The 19,666-nt window shown below is 41.5% G+C and overlaps 1 protein-coding gene across 1 annotated transcript in view; it reads right to left on the bottom strand.

The window, feature by feature from the left end:
• Nucleotides 1-209: 209 nt before the first annotated feature.
• Nucleotides 210-19,666, bottom strand: part of Cntnap2 (contactin associated protein 2) — a 2,205,170-nt gene continuing 2,185,713 nt past the window's right edge. The window contains 2 exon segments of the mRNA XM_055598313.1: nucleotides 210-1,757; nucleotides 4,096-4,176. Coding sequence (XP_055454288.1) covers nucleotides 1,558-1,757; nucleotides 4,096-4,176 — 281 coding nt within the window. The 3' untranslated portion in view covers nucleotides 210-1,557.

Raw genomic sequence — 19,666 nt, forward strand, 5'->3', positions numbered from 1 at the left:
GCATCAATACCACTTTAACCTCACTGTCCTAAGAGGAGAAAGAAAGGATCATCACATTTAGTTCCTCAAAATGTTGGAGTCTACAAAATTTTTAAAAAGAGGTTTTTAGGTATAAGATGCCAGATATATTACAATTATAAATGGTAACCATTCAAGAGAGAGCTTTTCTGTAATTAAAAAAATAAATTGATTAAATTTCTTTTGGGTGTTCCAATAGGAAGGACTTTTCCTGTTTACTTACACAAAGCTTATTATTTTTACATAAAATCAAGAAGTTTTTTTTTTTTTTGAGCAAATTACCCATGATTCCTGATTAGCCTACGATGTGTTATTTACTAGACAACTGTGTTCTGTTGAAGAGAAGTGGCATTCGATGGTCAGGTTGGTGGCGACTTCACATTCTGGCATGTCTGTTATAGATCTCTGTATATGACAGTGTTTCTGTGATCAAGTTGGTTTAAAAATATGGCAGTGTTTCCCACATGATTCCAGAGTAACAGCAGCTGTAATTTGGCTTTATTGTATTGTGCCATCCAGAGGATTGCTGTCTGCTAGGATGTTATCACAGCCGTGTAAAAACTGAAGTTTAAAGCAAAATAAGAGAAGCACGCTAACTTATGCATTCACTAGAAAGTGTCCATATTTTTTGTTATAAATATAAAAGAAACATCAAAGACAACATTCCCTTGGGCTGTAATTCCCCAGGGAGGCGCATACACGTGTACAATCTGATATGTTGTAACTAAAATGGAGGAGAAGTCCTACAACAGTTGGTCACCAAGGTATCATGGCTGATAGTTACAGATGCTAAACAGGCCTAAGACTACATACATGGGCCAGCAGCATGTAGAAGTCGATGAAAACAAAAGCAGTCAGCCCAATAGTCACTTCTTTGCAGGGCTTGTGGGTGCTTGTCTCCACTCATGTTGGTCACATTGCTGCAGGACAGGGGCCTCTCGCTCTTCCTTCTCTGGCTAATGCCAGACAGGAACCTTCAGAAAAACCGGCCCAGACTGAGTTGTCATTGGAGAAGATGGCCAGATCGGCTCTTTGCCCCCTTTCCTCATTTCTGTTTTATGGGACACCAAAAGAAAAATTATCTGGACACAAACTAGTTGCTACAACAGCCCATTGAAAGTCGACCAGATGCAAAAGAAAGAGAATGTCTGAGGCTGCGTGGATGTGTATCAGTTTTTCTTGAGAAAAAAATATCCACGTTCTAAGGGCTCTTAAAAACATAGAAAACTTGCCCTGTTACCATGGGTTTTTAGAACACCTCTAAACACACACAAAATAAGACAGATATTACCTACAAAGTTCAACCGTTGCTTAAACTCTAAAAGCATTTTTGTATTACTTTGTTTTGATACAGAAGGAGGGAACTCAGCTATAAAGGAATATTAAAAAGTATATTTTGTGTGGCCGTCATTGCTTGCCTTCCCCCAGCTTGTGCTGATACTGTAAGCGTGTGCTCAGGGGTATGACACAGGGCGCTCTTAGCCCTCTCCCTCCTCCCTCAGCTCCCCCCTCCCCATCCCATGGCTGAAGAGCCACCCCTCAAATGAGCCACTCCTTTTTGCTCTCGTCAATGGTCTCTGTGAAGTTGGGGTCATTGTTCATGATGGCTGCGTCTGCGCTCTCAGCGGATTCCGCTCCCTTGGCCTCGTTGGTGTGATAGGTGCCCTTGTGACGGAACATGTACCGGATGAGGAAGACCAGGGTACAGAGGATAGTGAAAATCACCACGGCAATGACTCCTGGGGAGACAGAGAGGAGCTAAAGGTTAGACAAGTCAGTCTTGCCACATCTTGCCACAGCATCCCGCTCCCTTGGGTGTGGGTTTTCCCCACAGAAAACAGTGATAGTCACAAGGACTGCAGAAGTGGCCTTCTGCTTCCAGACACAAAGGGTCAACAGGAACCAGAAGGCAACTTGTCCTCTTGCCCAAAGTAACTAGAACACTAGATAAAACATACGAAGCCTCTGCTTTCAGTCAGTGGATAGCAGGTAGATCAGACGTATGATCTCTGAGGAAAGAGCCTGAAACCACACACTTCCGTGCTTTGTCCAGTTGTCTGACTGTCCACAACCACCATGCAGAGAGAACCAGGAGAAGCCAGGGGGCTTCCTGAACTGGGGGCAGGTCTTCGGGGCCAGTGCATGTGATCTGCACAGATGAGTCTGCGAGGCTGACAAACCTCCAGCTGAAGACTAAGACGTGCATGTCAGCGTGCGCATGACCTTCCACGGAGCCAGGAGCAACTTCTGGAGCTCACACGGGCTGGGAGATGATCAAGTTGTACTGGGAAAAATCCCCAGGCACTCAGTAAAGTTGGTGAAGGGTCATGCTAAAGTTGTGCTTTTAAGGGAGTGAAAGGTCCATCAAGATTTTTCCTGTAAAAGCTTAACATGACTGAAAGATATCAAGTTCTAAGTATTGTTAAGGAACCTTGGGGCTCAGTAGAAAAAGACAATTAAGACCCCAACTCAGTCGTGTTAATAATACTTAGCAGCCAATGTAAAAATGACCAATTGGGCAAAGAAAAAAAATAGGGAGAAATATTTTATCCCATCTGCAGACAAAATCAATTAGACTAGAAATGGCAGCAATAACAGAATGGAGAACCTGAGCAAACTAATCACTAATAAAGCACACTGACTGAGGGCAGCAAAGGGGGGGGGATTATCAGAAGGAGTAAGGAACATTTCAAGGTGACAAAACCCTCCAAAAGATGTAAGGATTCCAAATGTGGACCCATCTGGTAGAACTACAAAAGAGCAAAGTGAAAATGGGCAGGGCTAGAGGGAGAGTCAGACCTAACTGTGACCACAGCTACAGACTTGAGCCTCCTTCCGCTTTGTAATTGACAGAACTGTTAAACAGAAAGTCAATAAGGATGTAGAAAATTGCACAGCATGGAGTCAAGTTTGTTAACAAGCTGTAGACTGGGAAAAATATTTATGATGTCTGTCTGACAAAGGACTTGCATCTAGAATACAAACTCTTTCTAATCAATAGCAAGAAACCAAACAGTCTATTAAGGAGGTGGAGAAAAATTTCAAGACAACTCACAAAATATTTATGTGTGACAATAAATACATGAAAAGACACTTGGCATGGCTAGTGATGAGATTATTACATATCAAAAAGCAGAGTGACACCATGACTCTCTACCAGAGTGGCTAAGGAAGAAGGCTGACAGCTCCCGGTGTGAGCGAGACTGTAGGGCAACTGGCCTTTTAAATATTGATGATAGCACTGTAAGGTGCTTGGATCATTCTGGAAACCTGCATGCCAATGTCTAAATATCCACCTTCTTTAATATTTTAGTGACTGCGTTTCTAGGAATTACCAAAGAGAAACGGATACTTAGGTCTACCTCAGATATGTGCAAGATTTGTCATAGAGTTATTATTTACTCACGATAACCTGAATCTGAAGACAGCAACCGAGCAATAGGTAAGTGGATAAAACAAGTGACAGCATATCCACTCAATAAAATACAACTTGACAAGACAAATAACTGCTAGTGATAAGCAAAACAGCATGGACAGGTCTTAAAAAAAAATCATACAGAGTGAATGAAAGCATGGAAAATTTTATGCCAGTTATGAAATCCTGGAGGAGCAAAAGGATGAGGTGGGAATTAAAAACAAAGTGACTACAAAAGCAGGTGAGGGGAGGTCTTTTTAGGATGACGTGTCACATGTGCTGTGGTGGTGGATGTGGGTTGTATGAACTTGTCAAAAGTCACTGACCTGTTTCAAGACTTTGGGTTTACCTTTAAAAAAAGCCAAACCAAATAAAGATAGGAACCTTGATGAGATTATACTTGAACTTCGGATAATGTCACGTAACGTAACAACCCTTTTAAAATATATTTTATTTATGTGTATGTGCATATCTCTGTGTGTGAGTACGTGCACAGGCATGTGGGCACCTATGGAGGATTCCCTGGAGCTGAGTTACAGGTGGTTGTGGGCAGCCTGATGTGGGTTCCGGGAACTTGGGTGCAGTGTTCACTCTTTACTGCTTGGTCGCCTCTCACCTGCTTTTCTCAGGCTGCTAGAAAGCCTGCTTTGTGTACCACATACCTCCAATGATAGCCGAGTTTCTGTTGACTCCATTTCTTATAGCTTGGCCTTGTCCTGGGTTATATGGGAAATCGGCACTGGCTGTGGAGAAAGGGAGAGGGGAAATGGAAGAAGAGTCAAATGCACCAAATAATTTCATACTCAGTTCTTCATCAAACTCTTTGACACTTTTCATCTCTACAAATGAAATTGTCAGGCAGATGGACCCAGTCTTGCTATTGTCTACCACAAACCTCAAGAGCCCCTCTCCCTGTTCTTGCTGTTTCTCCTTGTACAAGTTCCAGCGCTATGGCTCATTTGAGGGGTATGTTGGAGAATCTTAGAATGTTCTGAGGCCGCCTGTCCTCAGGCCTGTCCCGCCTGTCCCGCTCTGCTGAGAAGTCTATATTTGGAGTAGTCCTCCTAGGGCACCCTTCTGGGGTTGACTTCAGGACAGTGAGTCCATAGACATAACTTGGGAGCACATGACCTTCACAATCCTCCCGTATGATTTAAATAGTCTCTAAATTCCTTATAATACTCCATGGGCTTTAATGTTATCCAAAGCCCTTTTACAGTATGTTTTAGAGAATAACGACTAGGGGAAAAGTCCATGTGCGTTTAGTATAGACCATTTTAAAAGAGACTATTTTTCGATCTGCAATTCTATGACTCCAACCTGCAGGACCTATGGAACCAGAGGCAGAGTGTTTGTTTTCTCATGTTCTGCTAAAATTGGTCTCCCACCTACTTCTAGTACATATGCTATGAGAAGTCTGGGGTTTGTATGCCAATGAGATCTTTACAGCGTTCACTCTTAGCTTAAAAGTTATTGCTTCTTTAATATTTAGCATGGCTTTAATAAAACACTAGACCCTTCAGGAATGTGTTAAGGGCTTAAAGTTCAGAAACACTGAAAGGAATGTTAATGGCTTAATGTTCTAGTTCTTTCCCATTCGAAGAAACAATTAGAAGCAGTTGTATGAAATTTAGATGGTTCTCTAAGATGAATTCCAGATAGGACTCCAGTGGAAAACAGGTTCTGAAGCTTTTCCTAGGTCAGTGGAACATCTATGGTAAGAAATCCTGACAAGTGAATTCAACTTCACCGGTGAAGTTTCTTTTTTGGCAGGACCAGGGATCAAACCTATGGCTTTGCTTTTACCAGGCAAGGTTTGCCATTGAGCTACATCCCCAGACCCTTCCAGCCCATAGATGGATTTACAGGGTAGGACCTTCCCCTTGAGAAGTTCAAGCAGAACTATCTCCCCATGGAGCTAACTTTTCCTCCAGCAGATGGAGCAGAGAACCAGATCAAAGCATGCTAGACGGTGCCGTCACTACAAAAGACATTTCCAGGTTCTGTGCTTGGTACGAGCACACAGAGAGGCCAGGGTTACGATCAGGGTAGAACCTTCCTAGGGACTCAGTTTCTAAGGCTAAGTTATCCCAGGTTATAGACAGCTAAGACTCTCTAGGACATTGACAAAAATAGTCAGAGCCCTTCCTCTTCTCATCTCCTTAGAAATGTGTGGGCAAAATGTGGGATTTCACATTTTCAACCAACCTCCGTGATTTATGTTTTCTCTCTTAGACTTACTTAAAAAAATTTAAAACTTCACTCATATTTATTTTGTGTGTGTGTATTTGTGGTCATGAGCGTTCCAAGAGGCACTGGTAGAAGTCAGAGGACAACCTGCAGGAGCTGGTTCTGTCCTTCTATCACGTGGGTACCAACGACTGAAGTCAGGCGGTCAGTCTTGGCAACAAGCAGGTTCACTCCCTGAGGCATGTCACCGGGCCCAGACTTGACAAGTTCACGTAGGATCAGGGAAATTATTCTCTCTTGGATTTGTACAGTATTGATCCTTTTCAATCATTAGCATCATTCAAAACTGTTGACTGTGTATAGCTATGAACTCTGACATATATATGAATGAAAGAAAATTTATCTCCAAATCCTTGGGATTTTCCACACTCTCCCAAGTCTTTAATTGTGGATGCACAAGGTGCCTTTTATTTAATTTGCTTGCATTAACTGGCCTATCCTAAATCTAGATATCTTTGGAAACAGTGGAAAAAAACACAGTTTGCTTCCTTCCTTGATGGTCTCCCTCCCATCTCTCTTCAAGATTTCCTGGGATAGATAGTATTGATTTCAGATTTCAAACCAAGAAGGCAAAGATCAACCATGTATAAGCTTATTACTCTGTGGTGATCTGAATAAGAAATGTGCCCCCATAGGCTCAGATACTCGATCATGTGGGTCCCAGTCAGTGGCACTACTGGGGGAGGTTATGTAACTTTTAGGACTTGCTGGAGGAAGTTCACCAGTGGGCATGGGCTTTGAGGATTTATAGCCTCACTCCATCCCAGTTCACTCTCTCTACTTCCTATGGGCAGATGATGGTGTGATTTCTCAGTTTCCTGTTCTGTCAGCCTACTATTCTGGACCCTCCCCATCTCACCCCCAGAACTGTAAGACAAAATAGTCTTTTCTCTTGTGAGGAGAGAGGAAGCCTCCGGTGAATGTATAAAGAGCATGTGAAGCCCTCAGCGACTGTGTATTACTGATGTGGGTATATGTGTCAAGGGCCAGTGCTTCAAACCCATGGGAAACTGACAAAGCCAGGTCAGGTTCAGAGGATGGAAAAGCCTTTCGCTGGTCCAGGTACAGATGCTGGCAAAGGATACAAGAGCTAGCAACCACAGGTTTCCTCGGCTGGATGTTTACAGCCTGAGACAGCCTACAGACACCTTCCACCTAGACATCTATTTCCTCCTCCCGTGCAGCACGTAAGAAGTGTGCTGGAGTCCTCAGTTGTAGCATGACTAGTGCCACACCATCTCTGCGAGCAGGACCCCCCTGACCTCAGCTTCTCTGTACGTGTGTTTGTGTATTTGTTCCTTCTTCATTCCTTCATAGCCCCAGTCAAGTTTCCAGAACTAAGGTGTGCAGAATGTGGCATTCTTCCATCTTATCACTGCAACAAAAAATAACTAATACTTGTTTGATGATATTGATCTGGCCACAAAATTATTTTATGTGAATAAAACCAGCTTACATAAAAACATAATAGAAAAATAACCACTGGATTTCTCCTTTAAATCTGGGTCTTCTTTTTCAGAGAATTATTTCCCAGTAGAAATGGCACATTCATTCACTTACTAAATCTTTATAGAACATCTTCACTGTGTCAGACTCCATTCTGAGTGTACACCATGAACAACAAAATAGGCAAGACTGTATTAATGAGAACTTCCTGTCCCCAGTGATCTAATTACATGCACCATGGACGCCTTTGTTTATATGGTGAAAATACTCATTAAAAGTGTGGATGTGGTTTGAATTATGATCTTCTCCATTTATGGTGACTTGTTTGAGGTTGCTTTGTAGCTTTCATACTGTGTGTCATGCAACTAATATGACCACAAGGAACAGTAAGATTTGGTTCATCCCTTGACACGGCTACTTTTCAAGGATGAAGTTTAGACCATCACTGTCCATCTTTCACATATTCAGGCCTTTTGATGTTGTAATTACTCTTCTCTATATGCTATTTGGTCCATCTTCAGCCTGATGGGAATTAGAACATAAGCCAATTCCAAAAGAAGCAATCTTTCTACTTTTGAGTCCTTTGAAAATTAGAAAAAGCCAAGCAGGCGCGTTGCTTAAAAGCCCCAGTTTTTAGATAATTGAGTATGGGTTAGACCTATGACAGGAAGAGCCCTTTTAGGGGATGGAAGAAAAAAAATTGTGTTGGAACATACTGAGTGCTGTACCTATAGGACTCTCACCTGGGCCTTCCTTCTAGACAGTTAGGGACTTTGAGCAGATCTTGTCTTCTAACAAACACAAAACTTCTGACTTTCTTAAACAATATCATCTTTCAAAATATATTAAACATCCCCTTTGAAATGTGTAGACAAAATGTGAGATTTCATACTGCACAAGCGTATGATTTAATTCCTTTTCTTTTAGATTGATTAAAAATGTATTGCATCTTTATATGACAAAAAATTGTAAGGTAGTTTTGTTATCAGCTTACTGTGGCAACATTAATGATACTGCAGGATGGTCGTTTTCTGCCTGTATGGCTCTAATACAATGCTATACACTTCAGAATTTGTAATTTATAACTTGGTATAATTTGCGATGTAGCAGATGAACCATGGCAAAATTTCTTTCTGCTTCAAAGCCTGGCTTGGGGTGGTGTGCCCCTGGCCTCAAAACTGCCAAAAATCACAGATGCTTAGACATATTGGTAGCTTCTCCTCATTTGTGTACTTCTCCTCCAGTGCTGAGGATGGAAGCCAGGCACGTGCTCCATCACTAACCTACATCCCCACGCCCTCTCTAGTTCCCTTGATGTTACAGCTATAAATGGTGCCGGGAGTTTTAGTAGTGGGAGAAGAGACTCGAGATTACTCAGGAGAATGAGAAGAATGAGAGCACACTTTCGGCCTCCCAGATTGCCACTGATGTGCATCTGATCTTCTTGGTCTTGTGGAGGTCCCGTGAGCACAGAATGTTTCTGATTCTTCTCCCATGAGACAATTTTTCCAACTAAGTATTCTGAATGTAATGGATTCCTAATACATCAGGCAGGCTCACCAGAAAATACTTTCTGTCTGGACATTTGGTTTACCTTTCTTCTCTTTTCCCATCAAATTTTATCTTTCTTGAAGGAAGCTACTCCTTTCTGATTAAGCAGCCAAGCCCCTTTTAAATGGCTAGTCTTAAATTGTTATTACTTCCTTTTCTTTCTGTGTATTTTCCATGTGTGTTCATGTGTGTGTATCCATGTGTGTGCACCGGATGTAGAAGGTAGAGGACAGCTTTGCATGCCATTCTTTAAAAATAAGTCTTTTTAAAACAGAGTCTCTCATGGATCTGATTGGTTGGCCAATAGCCAGGATCTATTTGTCTCTACACCCCAGTCCTAGAATTGCAATCACATGCCAGTTTTTTTTTTTTTTTCAGTGTGGGTTTTAGGGATCAAACTTTGGTCCTCACGCTTATAAGACAAGTATTTTATCCTCTGAGCCTTCTCCCCAACCTCCTATGCCTTCTAATGTGGTAGTTGTCTTCTTGAAGGAAGGGGTAAATCTAGTTCAAAGTTCCATTCTGTTGAGTGATAATGCTGTGTAATAAGGACTAAATGCGTATTCATTGGTGAGCATAATTAAAATCAGTCTGTAAAAGGGTTGCACAAATATCTGTGGCGTCTTTCTGTGCTGGATAATTTTATGTCAGCTTGACACAGGCTGAAGTCCTCACAGAGGAGGACCCTCAACTGAGAAAATGCCTCTATGAGATTGGGCTGTAGACAGTCCTGTTGGGGGCTTGTCAGATGCTTGTATATTGATGCTGGTTACTGCCTGGGTACACCTAGCCTTGTGTAAGCCTACCTGACTGGCTGAGGAAAGCCTTGTGTAAGCCTACCTGACTGGCTGAGGGAAGCCTTGTGTAAGCCAACCTGATTGGCTGATTAAGCAACCTACACCTGGGCAGGGCAGACTAGGGTAGGCGTGGCTAAGGTTCCTGGCTTTGGGTTCCAGAGAATCATGAGAAAGAGAAGAAAGGAAGGTTGATACCACGATGGGTTAGCGTCAAAAAGGAACCATGTGGAGCAGAAGGAAAGACTCTAGTAACACCATGGAAAGGCCCAGAATGAAGAATAAAAGCAAATATTCATAAGATTATGGATGGAAGGTAGCCCAGGTAAGGATGGTTACGGCGGATGGCATCGGATGGGGAAGTTATTGAGACAGTGGAGGCAGAAATATCTTCCCGGCCCAAGGTAATAAGGCAGTCACAAAATTTAACAAGTATCCTTGTCTTATTATTTGTGATATCGAGTTAAATAATACCACAGCAATAATTACAGGGCTAGTAATAATAAATAATATATAGCCCCACACTCATTTTTTTTTTTTTTTTACAACAACACAAGTCTGTAGAGCATTTTCCTAATTAGTGATTGCTGTGGAAGGGCTCAGCCCATCTGAGGTTCTCAGCCTCATCCCTGGGCTGGCGGTCCTGGGTTCTATAAGGAAGGAAACAAAGCCAGCCATGGGGAACAAGCCAGTAAGCAGCACCCCTCCACGGCCTGTCAGCTCCTGCCTATGCGTTCCTGCCCCCCTGCTTTTGATGATGAACTGTTATATAAAACTGTGAGTGAAAGAAACCCTCTCCTTCCCAAGTTTTCTTTTTGTCATGGTGTTTCATCACAGCAACAGGAACCATAGCTAAGACACTCTTCAATAACTCTCCCATGTAGGTTTAATTTAAAAACTCAGCTGCTCATTCTCAACTGAAGCCTTTAAGCAAGACATCTTTATCTTCCTTTCTCAGAAATGATGGAAATGAAGATATTAAATAAAGAAAACATATAAAGTGCCACATTCACTGACCTTGGTTGTTAGAAACCAACTGGAGGAAAACCCTCAGGCCATTAGAAACCCTTAAAAATCAAGGGCATGCACAGTTCTTTTTTTTTTTCTTCCCTTTCCTTTCATGAGCATCTCTGTTTTTATGGTTTTATTTTTAACTTAAGCCTAGTATCCTAATGCATGTGAATGTTTACCCCTTGTGGCAAAGCTATTTTATTCTAGCAATCACAGCAATTGCTACTTTGGTAAATGGGTTTCATTGTTACTGTCTTTCCCCCTGGGTACCAACTTCTTGGAATGAGTGTAGAGAAATGCAGTGACTGAACTGAGACGCAAGCCTGGGACACGGACGACAAAGCTCATTCACGACTTGTGCTCCAGTTTACTGCTGATACTCATCTGGCGCTGCCGTCCAGCTCCGTGGGAGGGCCAAACCATTTTAGAGGTGCTGAAACATCAGGGAGTCTATATCTTGGGAAACATTGTGAGTAAATCCCAAATTTGGACGGGTAAAAAAATGAGGTACTAATGAATCTCAGGGCAGACTTGCATCCTGTAAATACAAAGTATACTAAGTGAATTTCTCCCGGGTCCCCAAATGATAGCACATATGGCGTGTCCCCCTAAAACACTCATCTGTTGGAGGTTGGTCCTCTTCGGGGAGGTTCTGGAAAGCTTAGGGGGTGGGAATCTAGCTGTCCATTGCTATTGGATCCCTGCAGATATGTCATCCCTGGGTCCTTCTTGTTCCTCTCCTTGCTTTGGCCACCATGCTGTGAGCTGCTTTGCTGTGCCTAAGGCTTCCCACTGAGTTGGAACAACACCTCTGAAATGGTGAGCAGAGGAACACTTTCCTTCCTCCGGTTGTTTAAGTGTCTTGTTACAGTGAGCAAAATAACAACCTCCAGGCATGGAGCCATTTGTGCTCTGGTTTGATGTCTCAGAGGTCTGTGCATTTCTGTGTATCTCTGCTCCGGTCTGCTGCTTGTATTCTTGTTGTTTGCTCATCTCCATTATCATACTCATAGACCAATGCCCTCTTCTGCCCCCATGGACACCAGGAAGGAAAGCAGTAAACAGACATACATGCAGACAAAACACTCATTTGCATTTAAGAAAAAAATTAAGTGTCTGCATGTGTCTTTTATTTATTCTTTCTCTAAAACAAATCACGAGAGAAATTTGCCTGACAAAAGAAAGTTCCACACAGTGGCTATAAGGGGTCAACCCTGAGAAAGTTAAACTGACAATGCAAACCAGAAAGCGTCACAGTCTCTTGGTAGCAAATATCATACCCAAAGAGTCAAAATGACACAAAGAAAATGGTCATGACTGTGACAAAACTAAGAACAAGGGTAGCTATGTTTTAAAACTCTGTTACAATGTAGCTTTTGATTATATTTATAGGCTATGAAAAATTAATAAAAGAAGTTTCAAGGCAAACACTGAAACTGGAAACTGGCTTTAAATGCACTCAGAAGAACAGAATATTGAAAAGATATTTGAATTCTTTTCTCTAGTTCTCATCTGTCTAGGGAAGTGGGTGGAGAGAATACAGAATAAGACAAAGATAATTTCAGTGGCTGTAGTTCTTATTTACTGTTTCAAATATGAAAACCTGTAGCCTTTAGGTTCAGAAACCAATTGCAAAACACCCACATCTAACTGCATATAAAAGTAAGTAAAAATTATTTAGCATATAACTCCCCCAAATGAAAGGCACCAAAAGCTTCAGGTTGTCAGATGTCAGAGACAAAAAGAAAGAAAAAGATTGGATTTGACATCATATAGAGAAAATGTCTCCATGGAAACCACTGGGTCTTCAGCATTGAGAGTGATGATCTGAGGCACTTCAACAAAACTGCTGCTATTAATTATAATTTAATTTAAATTGCAGTGTTATTTCGAGGCAGCGCCTGAAATAGAATGTGTGTGTATGTGCTCTTGTTTTTCTCAGTTTCTTTGTTTCATATCTTTCTTTTTGAGTCTGAGTTCTATAGAAGAAAGTGATTTTTCCAATTAATTTGTTTTAGCTATTCACTATTGACTGTATTTTGAAAATAGGTAGGAAAACAAATGGCTATTGATAAAGATGCTGAAGATTTCAGCGGTCTTGCTCTCTTTGAAAGGATACTGCTGCTCTCACTTGAGACTCAGGCGCAGCAGGCTTTTGCAGACAGGACAATACATGGCCTTGCCTAGGGGATTCTGGGTATCATCTTCTGTCTTTATCTTTCAATTTAAGTTTCAAATGAAAGCCAGCTAGCGAGATTTTCCCACTTCATATGGGGAAGAGAGTTTTGAATTTTTGCCTTCTGACTTGAAAATTAGGCTGTATTAGTATAGCCAAGCTTTGAAGAGAAGAGCAGAAATGGAGGCCACTTGCTAAGATCCCATGAGAAAAGAGGTTAATTAGGTGTAAACAGAATAAATTAGCTTGTAGCCTGCTATATATCCTAATTATTTTTTTTTAAAATTCTCATTTGTATATCAAAGTACTGAATGAGCAATAACCGTTATCATATTATTTTTTCCTTCTGTGTATAAGTGATTATAAGCTAACCCTTACAGTTACTGTTTGATACTATTGTGGACACTTGTAGGTTACACATTGTTACCTTTCTGCTTGCATTTTAGAGACTCATTGGCCTTTAAACCTCTGTCTGTATCAGAGTAGGTGAATACCCAGAGTGGGTGGTGATTGGCCAGGGCTGTACGGTCAGCAGGTGCTCAAGTAACCTTTAGTCTTCTCATTTAGGGCACCTTCTGGGAAGCTTACTATGGTAATAAGCAGAGATAGATGATTGATAGATAGATAGATAGATAGATAGATAGATAGATAGATAGATATCAATTTAACATATATAAAAGAAGCCAGTTGGACATCACTCCCACCAGCGCTACAAGAAGGAGCAGAGCATGCTTTAGAAAAAGCTTAAAACTTCCAAGTATGGGAGGAGGCTGGTGATATGTAAGAGATCCAAAAGGGATCATGATGCTCGAAACTGAAGCCTTTGAGCTCTCGGGTCTACTTCATCCTTTGGGGTACCTTTCTCATTTTTAGCAGACTATTTTTACATGTGGCCCTGGCCCAAATATTTGTTCCAGGATACAAGAGCCTAGATGTCTCAGAAGATGCCATTTTGACTCAAATCCATGCTTATCACTGTAGCTCTTGAACAAGGCTTGTGTGCCTAGATTAGAGAGCCCTGGAGCCAGGGGTTGTGGAGCTATGTGGTTTGAACAAAAACTCCAGAAAGGAAGCTGTGCCTACAGAAATTGATTGACTAATTAGAATTTCAGTACTGTGGAGAGACTGGAGAGCTGCAGGTCCAGAGGCTAATTACATTATCTTGGGCTAGTTATGGCCCTCCCGAACAGCCATCCCTTGCCCACCTCTGTGATGGAACTAATATCTTGTGACTAACAGATAAAAACCTGGAATCTATTTACTTAACAAACCACTGGCTTCTACCAACCCCAAAGTTAAGAATGTCATCAAATAGCATCTGAGGCCTATAGAAAACCTTCCTCATCTCTGTAACCACCTCTGTTATACCCACCAATACATTTTAAACTTGCTTTGATTTACAACTTTCTTTGTTCGGTAAAACTATAAAACTTCCTGAAGCTGCTTCCAGGTTGGAACACAGATTTTGAGGCAACCTAGATCTGTTCCAGGTCACTCAAAACGGCTTTCCTGTGTGTTAAGAGCTGTGGTTTCTACATTAATAATGCGGTGGGATGTTCCTTAGTGGCATGCCACCTTCTTCATTGCTGAGGTTCATCATAACTTCTTTTCTCTCCTGTCACAGGGAGGGACAGGATGTGGAAAGGTGCTAAATCCAGGAAGTACCTTTTCAACAACCGTCTGAGGGACAATTCCGTGTTCTGTGTGGCTTGCAGGAGTGAGTTACCGGGTTGCAGGTGCTTTCACATCCTATGGAAATTAGGCCCTGGGGTCAGGCTGAAAGAGCATCCACATAGGTGACTGGTGATAACTAAGGTGATCTTGGGCCTTGGCACATTACTGCACATCTTCAGCCCTTGATGTACCCTAAGGGAGAGCAATTGATTTCAGAGCTTAGAGCTTGCCAACAGGAAGGTGCTTGGGATCTTGTTAAAATTCAGAATCTGATAGGACACCCCTGGCCAGGCTGGGAGGCTCCTAGAGTGCTTGAGTACATAGCTTCCTTTGAGTTGCCCAACTTTAATTGAGACCCCAGCGGTGGCAGTCCTGACCTCCAGCTAGTCCTGTGTTTCTGTGTATCTAACATGCTTGGGAGGGAACTGAAATAATTTCTTCTCAGAACTTCGCTCACCGCACTTCACATTTGTGTCTTTCATGACACACACACTAGAGCACTTCCCACGGGGCCCATCTCCCACCATTCCATCTCTTCAGTGAACGATTTCTGTTTTTTGCTGTGAGAGACACAGAAGGGACACTGTTCTAATATCTCATTTGCAAGTTTTCATTGAATTTAAGGGGCAAAGCTTATTCTAATCTGTATTAAAAGCAGTTTAAGAAAACACAGGCACTAAGACTCATAACCAAACCATGGCAGAGTGCAGGGAATCATATGAAAGAAGGGGAGTTAGTATGATATGGAAAGGATAGGAGCTCTACAAGTACCAAATATATCCGGGCACAGGGCCTTTTCTGAGACTGACACTCAACCAAGGACCATCTATGGATATAACATAGAACTTCTGCTCGGATGTGGCCCGTGGTAGCTCAGTAACCAAGTAGTTTTCAAAAGCAAGGGGAACAAGGACTATTTCTAACAGGATCTCAAGGGCAGGCTCTTTGTCTCCCCCCCCCCCCAGGGGAGGAGCAGTCCTGTTAGGCCACAGAGGAGGACTTTGCAGCCAGCCTTGAAGATACTGATAAAACAGGGTCAAATGAAAGGGGAGGAGGTCCTCCCCAATCAGTGGACTTGGAAAGGGGCAGGGAGGAGACCAGGGAGGGAGTTGGGGAGGGGGAGGGAATGAGGGAGCAGGATACAGCTGGGACACAGAGTTAACAAATTGTAACTAAAAAGAAAAAAAAAATTGTATTTCTGTAAGAGCATGAAACTTTGTATGTACAGTAAAAATATTGAGCTTGATATTAAAAAAAAGAAAAGAAAACACAGGCAAAGAAGTGAAGTGTTTACAGATATGTCCTTAAGTATTATGTTATTTCAGGTTTTCCTTGCTGTGACAGCAGCATATCTGACACAAACAAGGATTAATCTGGGCTCATTTCAGCTGTTTTAGTTCAACCAGGTGGGGAGGGTCTGGTGGAGAAGAGCAGTTTAACTCATGAGTAGCCAGGAAGCAGAGGGAGACAATGCCAGCCTCGTTCTGTGTGTCAAAGTCTGTCACAAGAGGAAAAACATATTGGCACAATGGTGTGCTTAGGATCTTGATGCATTTAACAGTATCCATGAGAAAGAACGAATACGTTTTTATTTTAAGTGCTTGTTTATTTATTTTTACTTTATTTTAAACTGGCCTGCAATTTCTCTGGAAGTTATAGATTTTCTTTTTTTAAAGCAAAGTATTCTTGCCGTTTTGTTGCTGGTCCTTGCCAAGGAAGAATTGTACAGTGATAAAGAACAAAGCTCAGAGTAATAATTATAGGCCCTTGATGGTATGCATGTTCTCCTAATGCTTAAGATTAACCAGCCAAAGGTTTTATTAAATGCCTGAACACAGATCTGAATGCTCCCAAGCCCTGTGAGAAAAATCCCTCCTAAGGAAGGCCGAGCTGAAAAAGCTGATGATTTTCATATCAGTGAGGCAGTGTGAGGAAGCCAGGGCTGTTTGCAGTTGGTCTCTGCTTTTGAAGAAAGAGTGAAGGGGAATGAAGGAAAAAGTGAGCAATCACAGTGAATAAACTCCAAATGCATACTTCAAGGATTTCTCCTGATGCATTTCAGTCAGGGATTGCTGTAGTTGGTAAGATGAACACCTTTAGGGGAATCTGTGTCCTTACGCTTCCTCACACTTCTGTTGAGAAACAGCTACTCACATTATGCAAGCGTAGAGAAGACTGCGAATGTCTGGGATTAATGGCTTGGCGCAGCGATTTTTACTTCTATCAGGTAAAACTGAGTCAAATGACGGATCCCTTTGTGAGGATGTCTAGGTGCATGGCAGTATCTTAGGAATCAGATAAGACAAGGGGGGCTCTTTTTGTGCAAATTTCTAATAAATTCAGAGATGGCTCTTTTGGAAATGCTTGGGCATTATGGATTGTCTTTTGTCATTGTTGTATGTCTCTTGAAAAAGTTGAGTGGATAGCAGAGTGCATTTTTAAAACAGTTACTCTTCTGCTATAACCTTGAAATCTCAACTTGCAGAAGATACTGTCCATAGTTCGCGACATTGGATACAGCCCTCCCTTTGCAAAGACACTTCCTGTGTTTGTGTTATGATTATTATCTCATCAAAATTTGAAACTGACCTTTGTTCAATCCCTAAATTTTCAGAAACAGGAAGGTTGCTGAGAACCCTAGGGCACATCCAGACTGAAGACTGCTGCCTGAATTGTCTCTGCTAGAGATGTTTTAGGGAGCTGGGCAAATCTAAAGTGCCTTTAAAAACTAGGTCTGCATACATATTAAGTCTTTTATCAGTGCAGCTGGCTCCTGGGTTTTGACATACTCTCCAGCTGCATCAGTGCAATTGAAACTTTATATAACGTACTTTATACTTTTTGAATTCCAAGCCAATGTCTTTTCTTCCTGAAAGCCGATTTTAAGAAACTAGATATAAAAGCCCTGTGCTAAATACAGTCTGTTTATTCTGGGACTGGCTTTATAGACCAGACTGGCCTGGGACTCAGCAATCGGCCTGCCTTTGCCTTCCTGATTAGAGGTGTGCACCACCATGCCCAGATAAGTTCTCTTTATTTTTAAAAGCATATTTCTAAAACACTCTTTGAAATGTTTTCTTTTTGAACTGTAGATCTCAAAAGAAAGACAATTGTTTGTGCTTGTGAATAGGCAGAATGGTTAGTTGTCATCAAAGAAGACTCTGGGTTACAAATTAGCCTGGGCTACTAAAGTGTCAGCCTGATGTTTTCCACAAACAGATTCCTCCACAGTTCTGGCTCACCTCATTATAAAGCTAACATGATTAGCACCTAGTATGAACCTTGCAGTTCTGCTGCAGCTCTTCATGTCAACAAAGTGTGAAAGACATTTAATTGGCTGTCTCAGCCTTGATGATGATTTATCTATTAAAAAAGACAGGAGAGAGAAGTGAAAAAAAAAAGAGAGGTGTATTTAATTTACAACTATGCAAATGATCTTCCATTCTAGATATCTCCGTTCTATTTAAAGACTGACAAAATATACTAAAAGAATTCAGAGTAAAATGTAGAATTCTTTTTCTAGTTGAAGACATTTTCAAAAGGTGGTTAGCTTTCATAGAGTAAGAAGTGATAATGTAGGCCACTGAAGGGGAAAAGTTATCAGTGGTCTACCCAGTGAGAGACCCTACCTGCTAAATACTGACCTTCCAGGCACAGTGTGCCCACTGTGCAATAGTGGCATGAACGTAATGAGGATTACCAACCACTTTCTAATTGGATTTTAGTCCTAGAAAGAGTTCTTTCTTCTTTCCACATAATATTCGTTCGTTCATTCTTTTTATGAATTCCATACCTGTCAGAGCAGCAGCTTCTCTTAACTGATGAGCCATCTCTCCATCCCGCATTGTTTTGATCTTTAAAATATATCTAATAGGATGGTGAGATGCCTTATTGGAGAAAATCACTTGTCTCCCAAGCCTCACAACCTGAATTTGATCCCCAGAATACGCATGGCAGAAGGAGAGAACCCAGATGTCCCAAGTTGTTTTCTGACCTCTACATGCTTGCATTCACATGTTCACACACACACACACACACACACACACACACACACACACACACGCACATGCACACACACACACAACTAATAATAATAATAATTTAAGTCTAATACTGTCCACTCAAGTAACTGTGGTCTCCGTCAGCATAAAGCAAAATCACAGAAGAAATTTCTAAGTTGCAGCTAACACAGTTAGCTTTTCCAATTTTCTAAGTTCAATTTCCCAAGAAAATGATTTTTAGTGTTTTTTCCAAGGAACATTTTCAAAATGAGTTCTTTGCCATCACAGTCTATTTTCATTCAGGTGCTAACTCTAGATTTAATTATAAGGGGAAAGCAGGGATGTCCAAGGACGGTGAATAAGAGCAGGGTACAAAGGCTGTATGTCTGAAAATCTAATAATGGAGCATTATTTTCATGCTTACTAAAAAGCTGATCCCTCCACACTAAAGTCAGCACACGACGTCTGTAGCTACAAACCCACAGTCACTGCTGCAGTACTTAAAGTTGTTGAGATACTGAATTAGACAATGCGTTCCTCAAAGGGGCAGATAAGGCAGATGTGGTGTACGCTGGAGTACTTTAGCCACACAGAGGGATGAAGTCCTGTCACTGGAGTAAAGCGGGTAAAACTAGATGCATGCTCTCTCTGACGGGGAGGCTAACTGTACTTGATGAATGTGTTGGATGGTGTTTAATTAAGGATCGGAAGGGTGTAGGTGTGGGGGAAGATGGATAAGTAAGACTGCGTTTCATCATTTCACACAATGCATGTGGTATGGAAATAACAGGGACTCCCATTGATAAGCAACATACATGTTAATAAAAATAAAATGTAATGAAAAAAATTTAAAAATGAGTTATCGCAGCTTCCATGTTTAACATAACTGCATACATATTCCCATGCATTTTTGTGTTTGTTTATACTTTAACATAATATAGATTTCAATTCCTTTTGGAAAATGTTAGTGTGTTTGTCTGTGTGTCTGTGTGTGTGTATGTGTGCACACAAAAGTCAGAGGAGAGTTTTGTGGAGCCACTTTTCTCCTTCCACCTTTAGGGGGAATTGGTGACGGGAACTCAGGTCACTAGGTTATATGGCAAACATCTTTACCCACTGTGTCATCCTACAGGCTCCCAGACTTCAGTCTTCTGTGGTTGTCCTCAGGCAAAAACCAAACAGCAGAATGAAAAATCTTCTTAATCCTTGTACATTTCTGAGTAGTCATGTAAGGCATGCACACTCATTTGAAGACCTCAAAACAGGGAAGCAGTTCATCATTACTGGTGACTATAGGGCAGAAAGCCTGTAGTGACAGGCTCAAAACTTC

The sequence above is a fragment of the Psammomys obesus genome, unplaced genomic scaffold (genome assembly GCF_907164565.1).
Source record: "Psammomys obesus unplaced genomic scaffold, mPsaObe1.curated_primary_1811, whole genome shotgun sequence".
NCBI lineage: Eukaryota > Metazoa > Chordata > Mammalia > Rodentia > Muridae > Psammomys > Psammomys obesus.